This window comes from Rhineura floridana, chromosome 8 (genome assembly GCF_030035675.1).
Source record: "Rhineura floridana isolate rRhiFlo1 chromosome 8, rRhiFlo1.hap2, whole genome shotgun sequence".
NCBI lineage: Eukaryota > Metazoa > Chordata > Lepidosauria > Squamata > Rhineuridae > Rhineura > Rhineura floridana.
Window position 1 is genome coordinate 50,575,553 of NC_084487.1, and position 23,412 is coordinate 50,598,964.

The 23,412-nt window shown below is 43.4% G+C and overlaps 2 protein-coding genes across 3 annotated transcripts in view; both read right to left on the reverse strand.

Moving 5' to 3' along the window:
* The window catches only part of FAM234B (family with sequence similarity 234 member B), a 36,751-nt gene extending 19,448 nt beyond the window's left edge, over positions 1-17,303 (reverse strand). The window contains exons 1-3 of one of the 2 annotated variants that reach the window (XM_061639367.1): positions 17,147-17,303; positions 6,318-6,710; positions 3,400-3,498 (exon numbers count right to left, since the gene is read on the reverse strand). In XM_061639367.1, coding sequence (XP_061495351.1) covers positions 3,400-3,498; positions 6,318-6,710; positions 17,147-17,183 — 529 coding nt within the window. In that variant the 5' untranslated portion in view covers positions 17,184-17,303. The remainder of the gene's footprint in view (positions 1-3,399; positions 3,499-6,317; positions 6,711-17,146) is intronic. The other variant, XM_061639366.1, reaches the window with a different exon arrangement.
* LOC133390557 (uncharacterized) overlaps positions 1-23,412 on the reverse strand; it is a 312,873-nt gene that overhangs the window by 42,033 nt on the left and 247,428 nt on the right. The gene's annotated exons all lie outside the window — the stretch shown is intronic.

A 23,412-nucleotide genomic window follows, 5' to 3' on the forward strand; every position in this document is an offset into this window, starting at 1 on the left:
CCTGGTTTTTTGATAATGGATTTCCTCTTTTTTGTCAGTACATTAAGTGGGCACCCTAGCCATAAGCCACGCTAAACTCAATGGGACTGGCTTCTCAGTAAACATGCATAGGATTCGGCTGCCAAGGAATGGAAGGTGGCAACATAAGAAAGGCTCCTATGAAATGTGTGTTGGACAGTGCTGAACACTTCCAGGTTTTCCTGTGTGCAACTAGTTGCACATTTTGGGTGAAGTTTTCTTCACAGCATGTAACTCCTGCTGGGAGGAAGGGCAGGATATATATCAAATAACAACAACAACAACAACAGCTACTGTGTCAATTATAGGCTCATTAAGAAAACAAGCTTATTCATCCTCAGGCTGGCAGTAGGAACCCAAGGAAATAGGCCTGCCTCAAAACCCCTTCTCCACATCAATTGGAATGAGATTTGTTCCAGCTCTTTCCCCTCTGCTGCTTGCCTGAGTTTTCCTTAGATGAATAAGTACAGTTTATGAATGTTTAAATATTCATTGTGTTGAATAGCTGCATAAATAAAATGGAGCTTAAAGTCTCTGGCAAAGGTTGGGCTTTTCTTCTTGAACAGAGTACATGAAGTTCTGAAGCAGGGGTGGCTAACCTGTGGCCTTCTAGATGTTGCTGGACTTCAGTTCCCACCAACCTCAGCCAGTGCAGCCAATGGTCAGGGGTGATGGGAGCTGTAGCCCAGGAACATCTGGAGTGCCACAGGTTCACCACCAATGTTTTAAAGGGAAACACAATGGTGTGTATTTATGAGGTGCAACAGGCAGCATTTTGACTGCTTGTAAAATATGATAAATCTGAAATGAAGTATCTGGTTGGATAATGCCTTTGCAGGCTGTGTTCCATAAATGAGTGGCAAATGTGCATGGATTTCTCTCTCTCTTTTTTGTTCTAGAAGCAACTGATTGCATGGAAAGGCATTAAGGGAAGACACAAAATCAACAGAAGGGTATCACTGAGAACTGGAATAACCATATCTATTAAACTCACTGGGAATCAAATATCTCCATTTCTGACCAACGTGAATCAACAGAAGAAGTGAATTTAATTATTTTATTTCTTTAATAAAATGTATATACCACTTGAATGTAAAGACCTCTAAACAGTTTACAAAAAGCATTAAAAATATAAAAAAGTGAAAAACAAGTAATTGAAAAAAATAATTTAAGCAGCTACTAACTAAAAAAAATTAAAACAGATCAACATCTATGTTTCTGGATAGGCTTGCAGGTGCTGGATAAGCAGGCACTGAAAAGAATACAGCAAAGGTGCCTGCCTGATGTCAATAGGCAGGGAGCTCCAGAGAGTAGATGCTGTCACACTAAAATAATGATTTCTTACAAGTGCAAACTTAGTATTATTTGGCATCTGTAACAGTGCCTGTTCTGCAAATTGAAGTGCCTGAGTGGGCTTATATGGGGGAAAGGTGGTCTTGCAAGTAAAATGGTCCCAAGCTGTTACGGGCTTTATATAACTTGACCCGGTAACAAATTTCCAACCAGCACAGATCTCTGAGCAGAGGTGTTATATGCTGACAGGGTCTCACTCTCATCAGCAATCTGACTGCAACATTCTACACTAATTATAGTTTCTAGGTCAAGTGCAAGGGAAGCCCCACATAGAGTGCATCGCAATAATCCACTCTTGAATCACTAGTGCCTGAACTACTGTGGCCAAGGTCTCCTGGTCCAAGAATGGTTGTAATCGTCTCACTAGGTGCAGCTAATAAAAGGCACTTCTTGCCACTAAGACTATCTGTGCCTCCAGTGACAGAGCTGGATCCAGAAGCATCCCCCACACTGCGTACCTGCTTATTCAGGGGCAGTGCAACCCCAGCCAGGGTAGGAAACTGACCAATTTCTCGGACATGGGAACCACTCAATCACAGTGCCTCTGTCTTGCTAGGATTCAGGCTCAGCTTATTTTATTTCATCCATCCCACCATTGCATCCAGGCACTGGTCCAGCGCCCACAAAGCCTCTCCTGGTTTGGATGTTATGGAGAAGTAGAGCTGAGTGTCATCAGCATACTGATGATACCTTGCCCTGAAACTCCTAACAACTGCTCCTAGCAGCTTCATATAGATATTAAACAACATTAGGGATAAGATGGCACCCTGCAGCACCCCATAGCACAACTGCCAGGGGGCCAAAAAACAATCACCCAACACCACTACTCTCTGGATTCAGTCCTAGACTGAAACCACCATAACACAGTGCCCCAATTCCCATTCCATAGAGCAGGTCCAGGATACCATAGTCAATAGTATCAAAAGCCACAGAGAGATGGAAAAGCAGGAGCAAGGTTGCACTCCCCCTGTTCCACTCTCTGTAGAGGTCATCCACCAGGGCAACCAAGGGTGAACCCAGATTGGAACAGATCTAGATGATCTGTGTCGTCCAAGAATGGCTGCAGCTGCCCACCACCACTCTCTCCACCACCTTCCTCAAGAAGAGGATATTTGCCACTGGTCAATAGTTATTTCAGTCCAAGGGATTAGGGCTGGTTTCTATAGGAGTGGCTTCACCACCACCTCTTTCAAGGTTGCAGGGACCACATCCCTCATGCATTAACCACACTCTGGACTCAACCAGTCAAACCCCCTCTGCTAGATTTAATAAGCCAGGAGGGACAGGTGTCAAGAAGGCATGCGGGTGGACGTGTAGCCACCAGCACCTTGTCCACATCAGCTGATTGCCTAAGCTGAAACTGATCCCACAACACATCATCGACTCTAGAATTGGGTTCTTCGTCTGAAACTGCAAGAGCAACAGAAGGCCATTCCAAAGTCGAGCAACTTTATCCTCAAAGTGTGTAGCCAGTTGGTCACAGCTGGTCCTTGAATGCTCCAGAGGCCCCTCCCCCACAGTTGGAGTCAGTAACCTGCACACCATTTGAAATAACTTCACTGGCTGGCTGGCTACTAGCGGATGTAATGCAACCTGTGAAGTGAGCCTTCTTTGCAGTCGACACTGCCACAAGGTAGGCATGAGTGTGTGCACTGACAAGCATTCAGTCAGCTTCGGAGCATGACTTGTGCTTTTGTCCAGCTTGCTTCATAACCCGAAGCTCCCTAGAATACTAAGGAGCCACTTGGGCTCCACAATGCCAGAGAGGATGCTCAGGAGTAATCGTGTCAACCGCCCGTTTCATCTCTCCATTCCACAGCGAGACCAGGGAGTCAACAGGTCTTTCTAAGCTGGAAAATCTCCCAGAGTTTTCAGGAACATATCAGGTTCCATCAGTCTCTGAAGACGGGCCATCCGAACAGACCCACCACTCTTACATTGTGTGGCATGATAACCTCAGGTAAATGAAACAAAGAGAAACCTTGTACCATTGGATTTGGGGTTATCTATGAGGGTCTGCATGCTTACCCAACACGCTAGCATTTTTCAGAGCTGTGAAGGAGAGCAGGATGTCAGGAAGGCCATCACCATTTACATCAAAAAGTTCTGGTGGAAACAGCACTCCACCTGACGGATAAAGTGAAACAAGTTAGTCTTCTAGAAATCACCTCTCATCCATTCAAAGTTGGTCTAGAACAGCCTTTCCCAACCAGTGTGCCTCCAGATGTTGTTGGATCACAATTCCCATCTTTCCTGACCATTGGCAATGCTGGCTGAGGCTGATGGGAGTTGTGGTCCAACAACATCTGGAGGCACACTGGTTGGGAAAGGCTGGTCTAGAATGATCTAGGTCAAGGATGGGGAAGGGAATCTGTATCCCTCCAGATGTTGCTGGACTATAGCTGCCATCATCCCTGACCATTCCTTATACTGACTGGGGCTGATGGGTGTTGGAGCCCAACAACATCTGGAAGGTCACAGGTTCCCCACCCCTGAACTCCATCCTTAACACCTTGTGGTAACCGTAATGTCATTGTTTAGCAAGGGTATGCCTATTCAGACAAACTTCCCACGGCTGCATTCCAAAGAGAGCTCTAATACACTTTGGCTCCCAGTTTGAAAAATAGATGTCTTCACTGCTGTGAACAACTAAGAATATATGGAATTATTCAGTCATTTAAACTCTCCCATGAATGGATGAATAAACAGCAGACATCCAGTGAAAATTTAGCAAGGATTTTTGAAGGACAGTATTTGCACTCCACCATATATATATTTCTACATGAAAGGGAAAGGAAACTAGTAGAAAACATTACATCATAACTGGCCCAAAGTATATTAAAAGAGAACTGTAAAAGAGGGCAATCAGAGGTAGCCACTGAAGCAAATGTGTTTCAAGGATTGTTTCCATCCCTGATATGGCTGCAAGGTATCTTTTATTTCAAATAGTCCTTTCTTCTAGAACTTCACAGCTCTGTACAACTGCTGTTCCCTATTTCAGAACACACACAAAAGTAAGGAGACTGTAGTATGAACAGAATTAATTTTGACTGTGTTGATGTGATTCTACAAGAGAAACAAGGGAATTCAAAGAGATATACACATCGACATTCCAGAAAACAACACTCTAAGGTAGTATCACCAGCTTCTGGAGTATGTAGTGGGACAAGTGAAATCACCATGGATATGTATGTATGTATTTTTGTAGAGAAAGAAAGCTGGATAAATGTTTAATCTCCTAAGAGGGGGGATTGACTTAAATAAACTTAAATCAGCAATTTAACTCATAAGCCTCTTTCCAAATTTAATTAACGTTTCCATGTGTGGTTCAAGGACTTTTAAAAAAGCACATGCTTTTTTGTTATCTAACCATTAAGACATGTTGATTTACAACTAAATAGAGCTTTTAACCCTTAATTGGCTCAATGTTTTTGCTATCGAGAAAGGTACATCTTACTATATTCAAAATCCTGTCCAAAAGATTAAACTTTGCAAATTAAGCCATCCAAATTGAACACATTTATGTAAATTTGCATTATTTATTTCAAATTAAGGCTTGGAATGTTGCATTTTCAGAATTTGGGACTGTAGTACAAAAAAGCTATATCTTTGGGCTTAACTGTGGGTTCCTGCAGATAACTTGCTTATTGATTATTCATCTTGATTTCCTTGTGCAAAGCTTACATGGAAGTCAGGTTACGTCCGGTCTTTACTAAGCATTCCTTTTCATTTGTTTACAAGGAGGTTATAGGACAATAACCATTCATCTTGATTTGTTTCTGCAGTGTTTATGCGACTCCCCATTAATCCTTCATTCATCCCACACTTTTCTATTCATTTACCAGTCAGTTTCCTAACTGGTCACCTACTGGCAGGAAGGGCTGGATATAAATCAAATAAATAAGTAAATAAACAGTCAATTTTTTAAAAAAACAAGTGGATTTGCTGCACTAGGGCAACTGACCAGTTTAATCCTGCAAACCTAATTTTCCAGCATGCATTTGAATCCCTCCTGCAAAATACTGACATTCTGGGAGTGACCTGAGCTTGGCCTCAGATATCACTGTTAAATAAGTGCATTTAATATTGTGCAAATAAAATAATATTTTGCAATTGGAAGCAAAATGGTTTTAAGGGAGCTGAGGGGTCAGGAGACAAGAAAGGACACAGGGAGAAGATGCAGAGACCATTATTGAGGGCAGGGGTGGGTAGTCTTTTTTTTCTGTTGAGGTCCACATTCCTTCAGGGGTAATATGTAAGGTGTCGCATGCCATCTGTGGGTGGGGCAGTGACAGGGCCACTGCCTTTTCCCTCTCTCTGCCCAGCAGGTTACAGAAAGGCAAACAGATCACTTGCAGAGGTCTTTTGAAATTAGATGGAGAGCCACGACTGTGGCTGAGGGCCTGAGATAATCGTTGTTATTCTATTTATTTAGATTTATATTATGCCTTTTCTTCAAGGAACTGAAGGTGGTGTACATAATTCTTCTTCTCCCATGTACATGGGTCCTCCCATCCCCATTTTTATCCTCACAACAACGCTGTAAGGGTAATTAGGCTAAGAGATAGTGACTGGTCCAAGGTTGCCCAATGAGCTTCATGGTTGAGTGGAGATTCAAACCTGGGTCTCCCCACTCATAGTCTGACACTCTAACCACTACACCATGCTGCTGTCCAATACAGCAATGTACTACATCAGTGGGAAGAAGAATGAAAGGCTCAATTTCACTTACTGACTGAAAACATTCTTTAGTTACAGGTTTGTATGTCCTCTTTTACTTACTGATCGTCTACTGGGCCTGGAATGGCATCTCAACCGATAGGCATTAGCCTCCTACATATGGATGGTGGGCGACAATTCACTAGCAGTTCTCTTTATTCTCTTTATCCACTAGGACACCCATTCCATGAACCAGGGCAGATGGTGCCCTTCCAGAAGTCCCTTACCTGCCTCCTGGCCCAAGTTGCAGATCCAGGTATTGTGCAAATCTCTTGGAGGGCAAGGAATAAGGAAAGCACACACCAGCACGAGGATCATGGAGACCACCACAGTGAGCAAGAAGATAGCCGTGCGCAAGTAAGGCATCATGGAGTTGGCTGTCTTCTGCTCCAGGATACTAGTGGCCTCGCTGGGATATTCTTCTGCCATTCCCTCTGATAGGTGCTGCTTTGTCATCCCAACCTCCATGTCTGAGTCCACATCCTGCACCTCCCCCAGAGGACTCTTTCCATTTTTGACTCCACCATTCTTCTGCAAGTTGAGCACCAAGTCATCTTCACTCTCATCACTATCAGCTTGAGTGAGAGGGTCGTATTCCCCAAGGTCTGGGCTCTTTTTGCCTAAGACGAGAGATTTATTTATTGTTACATTTATATCCCACCTTTTCTCCAAGGACCAAGCATACATGGTTCTTTCCCTGCCCCATTTGTTCCCCTCACAACAACCCTGCAAGAGTAGTTAGGCTGGGAGACAGTGACTGGTCCAAGATCACTCAGTGAGCTTCATGGCTGAGTGGGGATTGAAACCCTGGTCTCCCAGGTCCTAGTCCAACACTCTAACCATTACACAACACTGGCTCTCAGTGATGGGAAGAAATTATTTCTTTCCTTCATATGTTCAGTGACTTGATGGTCTCCTGGTAACTCACAACAGTTTAAAAACATACAAAATGTTAAAACTGGCAAACATAAAACATAACAGCACAAAACATTATCAACAGCACAAATCCACAATAAAGGTATAGCAACCAGCATATCACATACTGTCAAATGATTGGAAGAAGAAGATATTTTTAACCTAGTGCTGAAAATATAGCAATGTTAGTGCTGGCCTAGGTGACCCTCCCTGGGCATTCCAGAGGTGAGAGGGGCCAAAACTAGGCCGTCTCCTTTACCATCACCCTCTGGACCTCTCTCAGAATTGAGCTCAAAAACATCCAGGCAGGTAGCACAGTTATGCTAGAATTGATGATATGAGGAGGGCGTGGGATAGGGGCGAATGCACCTTCCTTGTCCTCCTTGATCTCTCAGCGGCTTTCGATACCGTTGACCACATTATCCTCCTGGACCGCCTGAAGAGGTTAGGCATGGGGGGCACTGTATTGCAGTGGTTCCATTCCTTCCTTTCTGGTAGGTACCAAAGAGTGGCATTGGAGGATGAGGTTTCGGATCCTTGGCCTCTCACTTGTGGGGTGCCACAGGGTTCCATCCTCTCCCCGATGCTGTTCAACATCTATATAAAGCTGCTGGGGGCAATCATCAGAAGATTTGGGCTGCAATGTCATCAGTATGCGGATGACACGCAGCTCTATCTCTCATTTAAATCTTCACCGACGTTGGCTGTAGAAACCCTGTCCAAGTGCCTGGAGTCAGTGAGTGGCTGGATGGGAAGGAATAAGCTGAAGCTGAACCCTGACAAAACCGAGGTACTGTTTGTGGGAGACAAGGGAAGGCTGGGGGATGTGGACCTGGTGCTCAATGGGGTACGTTTGCCCCTGAAAGACCAGGTCCGCAGCCTGGGGGTCATTCTTGACTCCCAGCTGACCATGGAGGCTCAAGTCTTGGCTGTGAGCTGGGCGGCGCTGTATCAACTCCATCTGATACGGAGGCTGTGCCCCTACCTTCCCAACCATCTGCTCCCACCTGTGGTACATGCCCTGGTCACCTCTCGCCTAGACTACTGTAATGCGCTCTACGTGGGGTTACCCTTGAAAACGGTCCGGAAGCTGCAACTGGTACAGAATGCGGCGGCTCGTCTGATTAAAGGCAGCCGCCGGCAAGATCACATCACTCCAGTGCTGAAGGAGTTGCACTGGCTACCGGTTGTTTACCGGGCCCAATTCAAGGTGTTGGTTTTGACCTTTAAAACCCTATACGGTTTTAGCCCAGTCTATCTGAAGGAGCGCCTCCAGCATCGTCAGGGATGCCGCTCAACAAGATCAGCCTCAGAAGACCTTCTCTCGATCCCACCGGTTAAAACAGCTAGACTGGTGAGGACTAGAGAGAGGGCTTTTTCAATAGTGGCCCCCACCCTGTGGAACTCTCTCCCAAATGATCTCCGCCATGCCCCTTCTATGATAAGCTTCCGCCGGGCCTTGAAGACCTGGCTCTTCAGGCAGGCTTTTGGGGTGGGTTAGGTTTCTTACTGTTATGGTTTTACATTTTAATGTTTTAATGTATTGTTTTATCTTGTACGTCGCCCAGAGTGGCTGGACAACCAGCCAGATGGGCGACTAATAAATTAAATAAATAATAAATAAATAAATAATCAAACCTCTAACTCCTCCCCATCAGTGATCTGGCTCCTGCATTCTGTAACAACTGCAATTTCCAAACTGGCAGGTAAGAAACTTCTGGCCATAATCATGGTTGATATTCCCTTAAAAAGGATTCGTATGTCAGAGAGGCAATTTCTCAGGTGATGGGCATCCTTGTTGGATGGAAGTGAAAAGGGAAGACAAAAGGACCTCTATGTTTCTGAAGAGTCAATGCAAGGGAAGGAATAGGCAGAGCTCAACAGTTTATTTCCCCAGGGTAACAAGATAAAACAGAATTTATCTAATTCCCTCTAATGCCTTCCCGTTCTCAGAAGCTCTGTGCTGTTATTTCATGCTTAACCCTACTCACGCCAAAGTTCTGTCCTCTTGCCCATCTTTTTGCTCAAAAACAAAAATATGCCTTACCTACTTGCAAAGCATGATGACAACAAAACAACAACCACCCCCTCTTCCTTTTAATGTGTTTAACTACCTCCTCCTTTTCATTTAGGCTAGCTGTTCATCTCAGTTAGGGCTCTTTTATGAATGTGTGTCCGTGTGCATGTGTGAGAGAGAGATGAGATGGTAATTTCCTGGTCTCGGAAATCAGCATCTTCATTTTGTGTTTGGTTATGCGTTCCATGAATCTCAAGTTGTTTATCTGTCCACCATTTGACCATTAAATCTTAGGCAACTCTGAGGGCATCAAGCTAGTCATTAATGTTAATGTACTGTAAATGTCATGCATCTCTGCCCAACCAACTCTACTGATTTTAACATAGCCAGTTTTCCTGGAATGCAACAGAGGTGAAGAAGAAATCCTGATTTTCCAAATGCTTAATTTTTCAATTTTAACTTTTTCTCAGCCTTAGGTTTTCTCCTCAGTCATGCAGAGATATTAAATTAGGAGTTTGCTGCACATTATATCAGTGCTTGAAGATCTGCACTGGCACTGTCCAACTTCCTGTATAAAATTCAAGGGGCATTTGCCACCTGGCATAGGTTCAGTAGGAGTATCCCAGTTGCTCCACAATAACAGAACAGCGTGAGGATACCAGATGCAGCTCCAGTGCTCAGGGCTGGCCCAAGATGTTCTTTGCACACTGCCTTTCTATATACAGATTTGTACCAGACTTGCAGTTGAATCTTATTTCAACACTGCCAATGGGACAACATTGTGATTTAGATGGTTGTGGCACAATTGCAAGTACTCTTGGATAAAACCAGTTATCCTGACACATTTCAGTCTGGGTTCAAGCCTGGTTATGGGACTGAATCAGCCTTGGTGGGGAGAAGGCAGGGAGAGTGCAACCCCGTTATTCCTATTTGAACTCTCAGTGGCTTTTGATACACAATTGACCACGGTATGCTTTTGAGCTGCCTCACTGAGGTGGGTTTGGGAGGCACTGTTTTACATTGGTTCCAGTCCTATCTCCAGGATCAGTTTCAGAGAATAGCACTAAGTGATTGTTTTTCTTCCCCCTCGCAGTTGTGCTGTGGAGGACAGGGCTGTCAATGGCTACTAGCCGTGATGGCTGTGCTCTGCCACCCTAGTCAGAGGCAGCATGCTTCTGCAAACCAGTTGCCAGAAGCCTCAGGAGGGGAGAGTGTTCTTGCACTCGGGTCCTGCTTGCGGGCTTCCCCCAGGTCCCTGGTTGGCCACTGTGAGAACAGGATGCTGGACTAGATGGGCCACTGGCCTGATCCAGCAGGCTCTTCTTATGTTCTTATGTTCTTATGTGGGGTACCAATTTGTCCCCACTGCTATTTAACATCTATACTAAGCAATTGGGAGAGATCATTAGGAGATTTGGGGTGAGGTGTCATCAGTACACGGACAAAACCCGGCTCTGGCAAAACTGAAGCACTGTGGGTAGGTGGCTCCAGAGTCTGGACAACTGGTCAGTTGCTTGCTTTGGAGAAGGTCACGCTCCCCCTGAAAGAGCAGGTTTGTAGTCTTGGGGTACTCTTGGATCCATCTTTCTCATTAGCAGCCCAGATGACCTCCATGGCTAGGAGGGCCTTTTACTTTGGTGGTAAGACAGATATGACCACCTGGACTGAGATAGCCTTTTAACTGTCACTGGTAACCTCCAGGTTGGATTACTACAATGTGCTCTATGTGGGGCTCCCCTCGAAGTTAGTCCGAACACTGCAGCTAGTGCAAAATGCTGCAACTCAGCTGCTCACTGGAGCAGGATATCGCCACCATGTTACACCGTTGCTTAAAGAATTGCATTGGATGCAAATTGGAAACTGGGCTACATTCACGTTTTGATGTACAAACCCCTACACAGCTTGGGACCAAGATACCTGAAAGTTCATTCACTGTGCTCTGCAGGTGAGGGTGTCCTGCAGATACCATCTTATCAGGAGGTCCGCTCCACAAAATATAGGAATTGGGCCTTTAGTGCTTGTGGCACCTACCCTTCGGAATTCCCTCTGATTAAATATTACGCAGGTGGTGTTGTCTTTTTGGAGCCTACTTAAGATTTTCCTCTTCTAATAAGCCTTTTAAATAGATCTTACACAGTTTGCCTCTGTACTGGAATTGTTTTTAGATGTTTTGATTGTTTTATTGTTTGTGTGTTTACTACCCTGGTCTCAGGGTACCTGAGGGCAGCAGGCTAAATTAGGAGAGGTACAGAGTTTGGGGAACTCTGGGAGAATTATTGTGGGCAGGAGCAGCTCTCCAGGTAGAGTGGAGCTGCTATACTAGCTTCCCAGCAGGTGAGCTGGTGCTGCTTACAAGGAGGAAGAGGGAAATGGGAGAGGCAGAGGGAAGGCCGGGAATAATCCTAAGGTGCCAGTGAAGCGAAGAGTTTGTACAAGGCAGCATCAATCAGAACACGTATCTGAAAATTATTCTAGAGACTAGTACTGACTGAACACTCACTCATACCTTTCTTTAATTTGCAAGTTCATGTAGAGTGAGTAAATGTTCCAATCCAAAATTCTAATAACCACTTACAAATTCAGAAATGTCATTCCAATTGCATTCTGTCAGTGTCTCCATCAGCTCCTCTAGCAGCAGGCTTAATGCTCTTCTAGGGGATCTATGGGGTCTGGATTTATGACACATTCCAAAGTTCAAAGATTTGGTTCACATCAGCAGTCCAGAACCAGTGCTTCATGGACTACCAAGGAATACCTCATATTATTTCAGAGGAACCCAACTCTGTTTGACCAAACAGAGGAGGGGGTTGGATTGGGCAGAGGAGTCCCTCTCCCCGGCCCTGCTAGGCTCCCTTGGCCTCCTGCTGTCTGTGGAGTGAAACCAATATCATTCTGCTAGCATGGAGCTCCCCCTTCTGCCCATCAGACAGGTGGGATCCCCACCAGCAGCAGCCATCAAAAAGCCATCAAAAAGCCCTGAAACTGGGCTTTCTTGGGCAGGGCTGCATTGGCCCAGGATCCGTTGGATCCCAAGCTGCCCCATTGCCATCTCCTGATTGCACTTGGGGCCAATCTAGGCCTGATGGTTGTGCTGGCACAATGATCTGCCTCCCCCCCCCATACACCTGCAGGGCTGAAGGTGCAGCAGTGCCTCTACGGGGGGGGGGGTTGCTCCCTAAGTCAAAAATGAAAATAGAACACACTTTTGAAAAATCGTATGTGGAAAAATTAACCCATGTGCACATCCCTTATCGACTAACCATACATCCCTTCAAAACTGGTATACTAGGAGATACCCTTTCGGGAATTACAGAAGGCATACACAAGTGTTCCAACCCAGCCAATGCCCAGTTGTGTTACTTTTGTGCTCACATGGCGTTTTTCACATAGTGATCATTCATCACGTATGCAGTTTGAAGTAGGGTAGCCATGTGTCTTGCTTTTACAAAGAACAGCCCTCTATTTGAAGGCAAGTCCAATTTAAAGGTAAAAGAGGCATATAAGCCATATAATAAAGGAGAATCAGAGGCCTTCATGGTTAGTACTGGGACAGCTGAGTGAGCAGGCACTCGGGTTACTGTTGCGAGATGTATTGTAATTATATTTAAATTACAGTAATTATGTCTAAATTTGCATCTATATATATAAATTAACATATGCAAAACATATGCAAACCGGTGTCCTCATTTATCCTCTTTTTTTGGTCTGATGCCTAAATGGCCAGTCTATGTCGAAGTGCTGCACTACACATTATTCTGCCATCTCATTCTGCTGCATGTGCAGACCATTCCTTATCCACTGACTAATTTAATTCACTTGAGTTACACTGTCTTGCCTTGATAAGTTGGGAAAGCATATGCAAGGATGAAGATAGTACTCTGTCAAGCAGGTGAACAGATACGACTGCCTTACTTATTTGTGAAGCATTTTTCCCCTTGTGAAATACTAGTTTTGAAAACACAATGAGAATTTTTTTTTAAGTATGGGGTTGTTTTTGTGCCCACATATCTAATACTGTTGCTGGAGGATTTTTTTTAATTGAGGGGGGGCATGTTTGGGCTGGATGCAAATCAATGGGTTTTTTTTCTCATTTCATTATACGTCAAAAGGAATGGTGAGAGGGAACACATTTAACTGGGGATTTGCATTCATTATTTAAAATGTAAAAGGTAGGTGGAGGAAGGTTATAAGACAGTGGGAGAGGCCAAGTGGAAAGAAATGTAAAAATCTAAATCTCCCTAAGCCTACAACTTACAGCAAATGTAGGGAATCTTTGGCCCTCCAGATGTTTCTGAACTACAACTCCCATTATCCATAGTCATAGGCCATGCTTGCTGGGGCTGATGGGAGTTGTTGTTCAGAAACATCTGGAGGGCCAAAGGTTCCCCACACCTGCCCTACAAGAAAGAAAAGGCAGTGCAATACATCAAGCTACATCATACCTGGGATTCATTGGGGCCTATTCCTGATTAGGCATCAGGATTAAACATTCCTGTAATTACACTTTTTGATATAAGGTGTTTATAACTTATTATTAAATAAAGGTAAAAATGAATGTTTTATTGCAACTTGGAAGAAATATGGACACTTTTCTAGTCTTTCAAAATGACTCAGCAAGTGCAGAGAACACAGTATTTACACATGTTGCTGGATTATTCTTGTAACACAGCATATTTTTTAAAAAGTTCTTCAAATATGTATAGGATTGCATTGTCAGTCTTTTGGAGAACCAGCAAGTGGTTACATTGCTACTAACTACTGCTAAAGTCAAGAACTAAAAGTGAAAAAGGGGCATTGAACAGTAATGGGGTTAGATCCAAAGGTTCCTTTCATCTGGAGGACTCTTCATCCAGTGGAAGGAATCCTTCTGCTGATGAAAGGGCTCCTTCAATCAGAGTGGGTCCTACTCAATACATTTTCACATGAACTGAATATTAACTTCTAATTCTGTCAGTGGAAATAAATGGTTAATAATTATTGTCGTTCCTCAAGCAAAGGTAACATCATCAAATTCAACTTGCTTTCACCTAGGGAAGCAATCAAAGGAAAGCAAGAAAGACAAGGAGTGGCCAATTTCACCTAGAACCCGACAAATGTGGCTGCTGAAAAGATGAGCCTGACTACTGTATCATGTTTCAGAGAACCTAGATATCTTGGCTGAAAGCTGTACATCTATGGTGGTGAGTGGGGAGAAAATGCATTTTCTCTGCATTCAAATCTTAATATTTTGTTATGCTAAGAAAATTGTCTTCTCCCCACTCATCAGCCACCCGAGCTAGTGCTTTCATTGTGGTCACAAGTACTGTGATTGCAAACCACAGACACCTACCGGACAATACCCTTCAGAAGTGACAGTTCATTCCTACTTTTGAAGTTTAGGTTCAAAAAATGATCTGTAGAGACAAAGCACTCTATCCCTGTGTCATTGAACCAGAAAGGCACTCATCTACACCTTTACGCAAAGTGCAAAGCCATCTCCTTGTCAAAATGCCCCACCTTTTTACAGGCCTTCCCTTTGCTTTTCATTGTTTCATTCATTGTTTGAAGGCTGTGAAGACTCCCACTCCAGCACTGAACTGCAGGTCATCCCTCACTGTAATTTAAAAAGCTGCCAGTTTCTCTTCCTTGCTTTGGATAATCAGTGGGAAAGGGGAGGGGGCACAACAGCAGGTATAGGGGACCCATGGAGTTTGCACTCCAGCTCCCGTCGGCCACAGTGAGCATGGCCAATGGTCAGGGTTGATGGGAATTGTAGTATGGCAACATCTGGAGGCCAGAGATTCCCCACCCCTGCTAATACATGCTCCTCCCAATTTATTTATTTATTTATTTATGAGATTTGTTACATGCCCATCTGGCAGAGGTTAATCTGCCACTCTGGGAGACTTACAACCAAACACAAGTACATTCCATATAGACATAATCAAAATCCTAAAAATTAGAAATTAAAAATTAAAAGCTTATTAAATTCATATATTGCTATGAAGGATTTAGGAGTACATTGGGCAAAGGGAAAAATACAGGTAGGACACACATTGCAAGGGTGTACTGGTAAGCCTTAATACGAAGATAGATAACTATTGGAGAGGGCAGCGTTGGATACAAAGAACACTTTGTTCTTTAATGAAATAGAAAGGAGCACATGAAGCAGCTGTGATGGGACTTGTGGGTGATTTTATGGCCTCTGCAAGCCAATGGAAATGTGCCACTTCTCCTTTTTTCCAAGTTCTTGTTTGCCAGGAAGTTGGATAATTATGTCAGGCCAAACATAAGGGAGGTAGGGCAGCAGTTTGAGGCAGCAAAGTTATTAGCCAAATTCACACATAAGAGATGATAGGGTTATTTCTTGGGCTTCTTACTTTTGTCACATTTAGTGTCTTCTAAGTCAGCTTCCCTTCTTGTCTTACAAATGACAAGTCCCATAGCCGGAAAAAATATTTTCAATTTTTTTTTAACCAGCACCAGGTTTAAGATGTCAAAGCTACATATGGTTGAAAAAAAGAAGTCAAATACTGAAGTGCAGCATTCAATTTCTATCCCACACCTCAGATTCTTCTGACTGTGACAAGCACTCTAAATCTAGTTTACCCCAAAATCCAATGGTTTTGTTTGCTATGTCTACGCCTTTCAAATATCTGCTTCTTCAAAAATTACCAACTGCTCTACAAGTAGGCATATAATAAACATCTGTTATTTCATGTTTTTTAAAAAATACTACTATTGTTTAAGATTTAAATTGCATCAACAGTATGCAAGGCACTGTAGGTGAGAGTGGCAGGAGGAAAATAGATAAATATGTACATGTGAATTTGAGGTGTAAATTGTTTGTGAAAACCAGTATGTTTGGATGACTAAGGTGATGGATGCTGAAGTGTTTCTGGAACACTATGAAAATATCCTACTTTTTGTTTACTTAAAAAGAGTAGAAATTCACATGTCAATTAACTTAAATAATCGGGCTGGATCCTGACTAAGGCTGCAATCCAATACACACTTTCCTGGGAGTAAGCCCCATTGGACCTAATGGAGCTTACTTCTAAGTAGACATGTATTGGACTGCAGCCTAAATTAATTGTACCGAGTTTCCATTAAAATCAATGGAACATAACTTTAGTCATGAATAACTAGATCCACTGATTAAAATGGAATCTAACTTCAGTGAACTTAGTCCAGATTCAGCGCATTGTCTGTGCACTGCACCAATTAAAATGCAAAAGGCGACAAACAGATTAAGGGGTCCGACTGGAAGAGCACAAAATAGTAGGCAATATACACCATGATGCAAGAAGAAATGTATTATTAATTAACCTTTGTACAAGGCATGATAAGCTGTCTGACTCATCCATGAAAAGCTTAAAACTGCAGCTGTTTAATTACAGGGAAAGCTCCTGAAGTTTAAGTAAAGGACGCAAAAAAAGCCTCAGGTCATACACATACACCCAACACCGCCAACTGATACTGGGTTTGAGTATCCTCCAGACCCTATCAGTTCCTCACACAACATCTAACTTCCAAAAAGACGTAATTCATGGTGAAGGGTCAGTGTTTGCAAACATGGATACTGACACTTTTGATAGAAAGTGAAGGCAGCTTAGAGGAACATACATTACCCACACACTCACAGCATTTCTTTTACAACCCCTCTCCCATTTCTTTCTCTCCAGCAGAACAATATCGATTTTGCCCTTCTGACTTTCACAATTTCCCCCATCAATTCCCCCCAGGACCAATCATTCTCCCTCCAGGCATGACAGACCCCTTGCCGCTTTCTCTCCCAAGAGAAGCTGGATCAAATCTTTATTATCATGGCAACCTCTCGCTATCCCTCCTCCCTAGGCATCGCATCATCCCCTTAAACATAACCAACCGCCACCGCCACTCCGTGCAATTAGCCTCTCTCTCTGTCCGTCTTCATGGCCAGAGATGAGGGGCACCTGCTGGGACCCGGATGCAAAGGAGAGGGTGTTGGTGTCTTCCCCAGCTGAGACCCGGATGCGCTCCCCATGAACAAGCGCAGAGCTGGGGCGACCCAGCAATTCATGCGCTGGGGATTCCTGTCTCTCCCCCCGCCACTTCCTCGCGCTTCACACCCGCGTTCGACGCACTGCGAGCCAAGACCCCTACCTGGCAGCTTCAGCGCCCGTGACAGCACCGTAGCCATGCTGGAGACGGGAAACGCGCATGCGCAAGGCTCTTTTGCCTCCTGGGAAGTGTAGTTCTGCAGAAAGAACCCGGCTTAAGGTGCTGCCGGTGTTTCGTACGCCTTTGTACGGAACGCGCAACGATGCTACGTGGCTGAGACGGAGACCTGACCGCATTTGTCAGAGCTTCTTAGCTTATATTCAAGTGGGGACACTTGCTCAGAGCGAGATATTTTGCTACACCAATTGGCTGGACCCTGTGATCCAAGATGTGCGACCCAGGATCACCTGAAACCGTTACAGAAGGCCACCGAGGTGCGCCTTTTACTGTATTGTCCTTTGTGCGATGTGGCCTGGTGTCTCGCCAAACGCGGCAAAGCGTGGCATTTTCAGATTAATTCTCAGTTGGCCCCAAAATTCTAAAAACCTGATGAGAATCTGATCAAAGGGTGTTGAGTTGTTATAGGCTAACTTTTCCCAGGAACGCCGGCTGGAAGCAACAGAACGAGACGGGGGATGGGGGGTGGCAGAAGGAGCCCCCAACTCACTCACTCCTCTGCTCTTTCTATTCCTGTACCAGAGCAGGGAAGTCAACAGAAGGTGCCTCAAAGGAAAAAGGCATTGCTCTGTGGTAGAGCATGTGGTCGCAGGTTCAATCCCCAGCATTTCCAGATAGGACTGGGAGAGACCCCTGCCTGAAACCTTGGAGAGTTGGTGTGACAATACTGAGCTAGATGGGCCAATAGTCTGAGTATGTCCCTTGTTTGCCCTTCTTTCCAGACCCTGGAAGCAGCAGGAACAGGGAGAGTAACAGTACCCCAAACATACGCCTTTTGTATTGCTTCTCCTTCTTGCACAGAAACTCACTGCGGCCTCACTCCACTGACTTCCATAGGTGGAAGGGGGAAAACGTGGCGTCTGCAATTGGGACGCTCTTTTCCACACATCCAGGCTCAGTATGTTTTTAAACTGTCTTATTTTTTAAATGTATATCCCACTCTTCCTCCCAGAAGGAGCCCAGGGCAGCAAACAAAAACACTAAAAGCACTCTAAAACACCTTAAAAACAAAAGATGTTAAAACATATTAAAACATATTTAAAAACATATTAAAACAAAACACCTTTAAATGCATGTTGAGCTTGTTGCTTCTCCCCTTCCCCCACTGGACAGCAGTTCACATCTTCCTGGCACCCATATCAACAGTTTAGATCAGCCTTTCCCAACCAGTGTGCCTCCAGATGTTGTTGGACCACAATTCCCATCTTTCCTGACCATTGGCAATGCTGGCTGAGGCTGATGGGAGTTGTAGTCCAACAACATCTGGAGGCACACTGGTTGGGAAAGGCTGGTTTAGATGCTGCAAATAGTACCATCAGTATTTGTTTTTTCAGACATATAAAGGTTAATACCTCAACACTGGACACAATTTTGATTTGCAGCCAAATCAAAATTGGCTTCAGCTAGGTACTGCTGCAGACTACAAAGCAGAGTATGCCCTGACCTGAAACAGCCTGTGTAAACATGTGTAAGGCCACAGCCCCTTGGCCGGATCAGACGTAGCTTTTCAAAGGGTGTAGCGCCAGTGATGTCAACATAAAAGACAGAGATAATGCAATTTAGAAACTAGGTGTTGCCTTATACAAAACCTGTGTAGACCTCATCGAAAATCACTGGCTGGCCTTGACAAATTCTTCTTCAGACTCCTTTAAGGAGAATAACACTGACTTATATCACTCATGGACTAAAAAGGATTTTTAAAAACAAAATTGCAACCCGGTGCACATTTTCCAGGAAGGCCCATTGAACGTGTAACCCTCACAGTCTTGTTTCAGTTGGTTTAGTCTTGTGGGTAGGGTTAAGTAGGAGCAAACCAAGCCTATGGAGGGGTAAATGATGAAGAAAGAGTAAGTGTGGAGCAGAAACATTGCCCTGGGTGTGGCAGCTGGTAAGCTGCTATTTAGTTGGCCCTTGATTAAGGTACATATGTATATCTGTATTGTACAGAAGTGGAGATGGGAACGGGGAACATATTTGAATGGAGGTTATTTGTGTATGTATTCTTTAATCATAGTGCCTTGCTGAAGCTGTGGACTTCCTTGGCCTTGCTGACACTGCAATTCACAGAAACAGGAAAGAATGATTCATCTCCTTAAGACTGACGAAAAGAACTCTCATTTGATTGTAAAGATATTTGAATGATCTTTAAATTATTTGGGAGCTGAGAACCTTATAAAATGGTGTTATGTTTAGTGTTATGATTTCTTCTGTAAATGAAAAAAAGTTTACACATTATTTGTTATATCTTTGCACATTCAATTGTTTTAGCCCTTAAGAACCTGCCAGGGACTACAAATACAGTAGAACTTATTCATACAATAGAACTATACAGCGACTAGTACATAGGGACAAAGAGAACTATTACAGTAGTTAGTGTATAGAAATAGAAGACAACAACCAAAAGGGTAGAACAAGAGCCCTATTCCAAAAGATTAGAGAAATTAAAGGGAAATTTCAACCAAGAATAGAGATGTTGGATCAACAGGGGAGCACACTGACTGACTGAGATAAAATAAAAGGAAGATGGAAGCAATGCACTGAAGAACTCTATAAAAAAGATGCAAGGATGACAGATTCATTCATGAAGGAACCGTATGATGAAGAACCAGAAATTTTAGAATGTGAGGTCAAAGCTGCTCTTAAAATACTTGGAAGAAACAAATCACCAGGAACAGATGGCATACCAACAGAGTTGCTACAAGTTACTGAGACTGAATCTGTCCAAATTTAGACAAACATTTGTCAACAAATACGGAAAATAAAACAACGGCCCACAGATTGGAAGCGTTCAATATACATCCCAATTTCAAAGAAAGGGGATCCCAGGGAATGCAGTAATTATCAAACTATTGCCTTAATATCCCATGCAAGTAAAGTAATGCTCAAGATTCTACAATGAAGGCTCTTACCATATATGGAGCGAGAAATGCCAGATGTTCAAGCTGGATTTAGAAAGGGAAGAGGTACCAGAGTTCACATTGCAAACATACGTTGGATAATGGAATGCACCAAGGAATTTCAGAAGGAAATCATTATAGATTACAGCAAGCCTTTGACTGTGTAGATCATGAAAAAATATGAAATGCTTTAAAAGAAATGGGGATGCCACAGCATCTGATTGTCCTAATGCACAACCTATACTCTGGACAAGAGGCTACTGTAAGGACAGAATATGAAGAAACCGATTGGTTCACAATCAGAATGGATGTGAGATGGGTGTATTTTATCACCCTATTTATTTAATCTGTACACAGAACATATACTGAAAGCGGGATTGGACCAAGATGAAGGAGGTGTGACAATTACAGGGAGAAATATCAATAATTTAAGATATGCAGACGATACCATTCTACTGGCAGAAACCAGTAATGATTTGAAACGAATGCTGATGAAAGTTAAAGAGGAAAACACAAAAGCAGGACTACAGCTGAACGTCAAGAAGGCTAAAGTAATGACAACAGAAGATTTATGTAACTTTACAGTTGACAATGAGGACATTGAACTTGTCAAGGATTATATTAATACCTTGGCACAGCCATTAACCAAAATGGAGACAATAGTCAAGAAATCAGAAGAATGCTAGGATTGGGGTGGGCAGCTATGAGAGAACTAGAAAAGGTCCTCAAATGCAAAGCTGTATCACTAAACACTAAAGCCAGGATCATTCAGACCATAGTACTCCCGATCTCTATGTATGGATGTGAAAGTTGGACAGTGAAAAAAGCAGATATGAGAAAAATCAACTCATTTGAAATGTGTTGGAGGAGAGCTTTGTTCATACCATGGGCTGCGAAAAAGACAAATAATTGGGTGTTAGAGCAAATTAAACAAAAACTATCACTAGAAGCTAAAATGATGAAACTGAGGTTATCACACTTTGGACACATGATGAGAAGACAGGATTCACTAGAAAAGACAATAATGCTGGGAAAACAGAAGGGAATAGAAAAAGAGGAAGGCCAAACAAGAGATGGATTGATTCTATAAAGGAAGCAACAGACCTGAACTTACAAGATCTGAACAGGGTGGTTTACAACAGATGCTATTGGAGGTTGCTGTTTCATAGGGTCGCCATAAGTCGTAATTGACTTGAAGGCATATAACAACAAGAACTTGTTCCTTCATAAACATTCATAGGATCAAGTCGCTAAGCACACTGAATATTTAAAGTGCTGTAGGACTGATTTGTAATAAAGTGTAGATTCCAAACGTGGCCATTTTGATGGGCTTCCTTAAGCCCTTTATTTTTGTCAGCACAAGGCCAAAGTGAAATAGATTTCACTGGCTTCATTTATTGTAATCCTGAACACATTTAATTGGAAATTCACTCTGTTGTGTTTAATGGGACTTACTCCCCAATACATGTGGATAGAACTGAAACCTTAAATAATAGTTTGCCTCAGTGAAGTGACAAGATAATCAGGCCCTAAAACATCTGTATATCCTCCTCCATAATCAGTAATAAATGAATAAATAAAAATAAGATAAAGGATGTGGACAGTCTGAGAAAGACTAGTTTGTATTATTGTTTGATTACACAGTAATTATCCAACTTTGTTCCCACAGGTAGGGCATCAGACATAATATTTTCTCAGCATTCCTGCTGTAATATTTTGTTTCTGGGAAAATGTATGTTTCTTCTAGTCAGTATGCCTCTTCTTATTGCAAATACTTATTGCAAATTTTGTTGCATGAGTTTCATGAGCAACTATTGGATAATACCCATGCCATTCCTGGGTGACATCATGTCAAACCCTCCCTACTGCTGCACCATTCTTATGTCATTTCATGACTCAGTTATTCATTTTATTTTATTTATTATTTTATTTATATCCCGCTCTTCCTCCCAGCAGGAGCCCAGGGGGGCAAACAAAAGCCCTAAAAACACTTTAAAACATCATAAAAACAGACTTTAAAATATATTAAAACAAAACCTCTGTAAAAATATTTTTTAAAAAGCATTAAAATATCTTTTGTTAAAAAAGAAAAGGTTTAAAAACATATTAAAAAGCAATTTCAACACAGACGCAGACTGGGATAAGGTCTCAACTTAAAAGGCTTGTTGAAAGAGGAAGGTCTTCAGTAGGAGCCAAAAAGATAACAGAGATGGCGCCTGTCTAATATTTAAGGGGACTGAATTCCAAAGGGTAGGTGCCACCACACAAAAGGTCCGTTTCTTACGTTGTGCGGAACGGCCTCCTGATAAGATGGTATCTGCAGGATGTCCTCACCTGCAGAGTGCAGTGATCGACTGGGCATATAAGGGATAAGACGGTCTTTCAGGTATCCTTGTCCCAAGCTATATAGGGCTTTGTACACCAAAACTAGAGCCTTGACCTTACCCCGGTAGCTAATAGATAGCCAGTGCAATTCTTTCAGCAGCGGGTTACATGTTGGTGATACTCTGCTGCAGCTTCCAGACCAGCCTCAAGGGTATCCCCACATAGAGCACATAACAGTAATCCAGCATGGAGGTTACCAGTGCATAGACAACAGTGGTCAGGCTATCCCAGTCCAGAAACGGTCACAGCTGTCTTATCAGCCAAAGCTGGTAAAAGGCACTCCTAGCCACTGAGGACACCTGGGCCTTTAGCCAGGATCCAGGAGCACCCACAGACTAAGGAACTGCTCTTTCAGAGGCACTACAACTCCATCCAAAGCAGGCAACTGACCAATTATCTGAACTTGGGAATCGCCAAGCCACAACATCTCCATCTTGCTAAGATTCAGACTCAGTTTATTGGTCCTCATCGAGCCCACCACCAAGTCCAGGCACTGGTCCAGGTCTTGCACGGCCTCTCCTGATTCAGATATTACATGGAAACAGAGCTGGGTATCATCAGGGTACTGCTGACACCTCACCCCAAATCTTCTGATGAGCACTCCCAGGTGCTTCATATAGATGTTAAACAGCATGGGGGACAAGATACCCTGCGGCACCCCAAGCACAACTGCCAGGGGGCCAAAAGACAATCACCCAATGCTATTCTCTGAAAACCACCCTGGAGACAGGGTGAAGGTAAAACAGTGCCTCCAATACACATCTCGCCAAGTCAGTCCAGAAGGATACCATGGTCAATGGAATCAAAAGTCACTGAGAGATCATCAAAGAATAATAGGGTCGCACTTGCCCTGTCCTTCTCCTGATAAAGGTTGTCCATCAGGGTGACCAAGGCCGATTCAGTCCCATA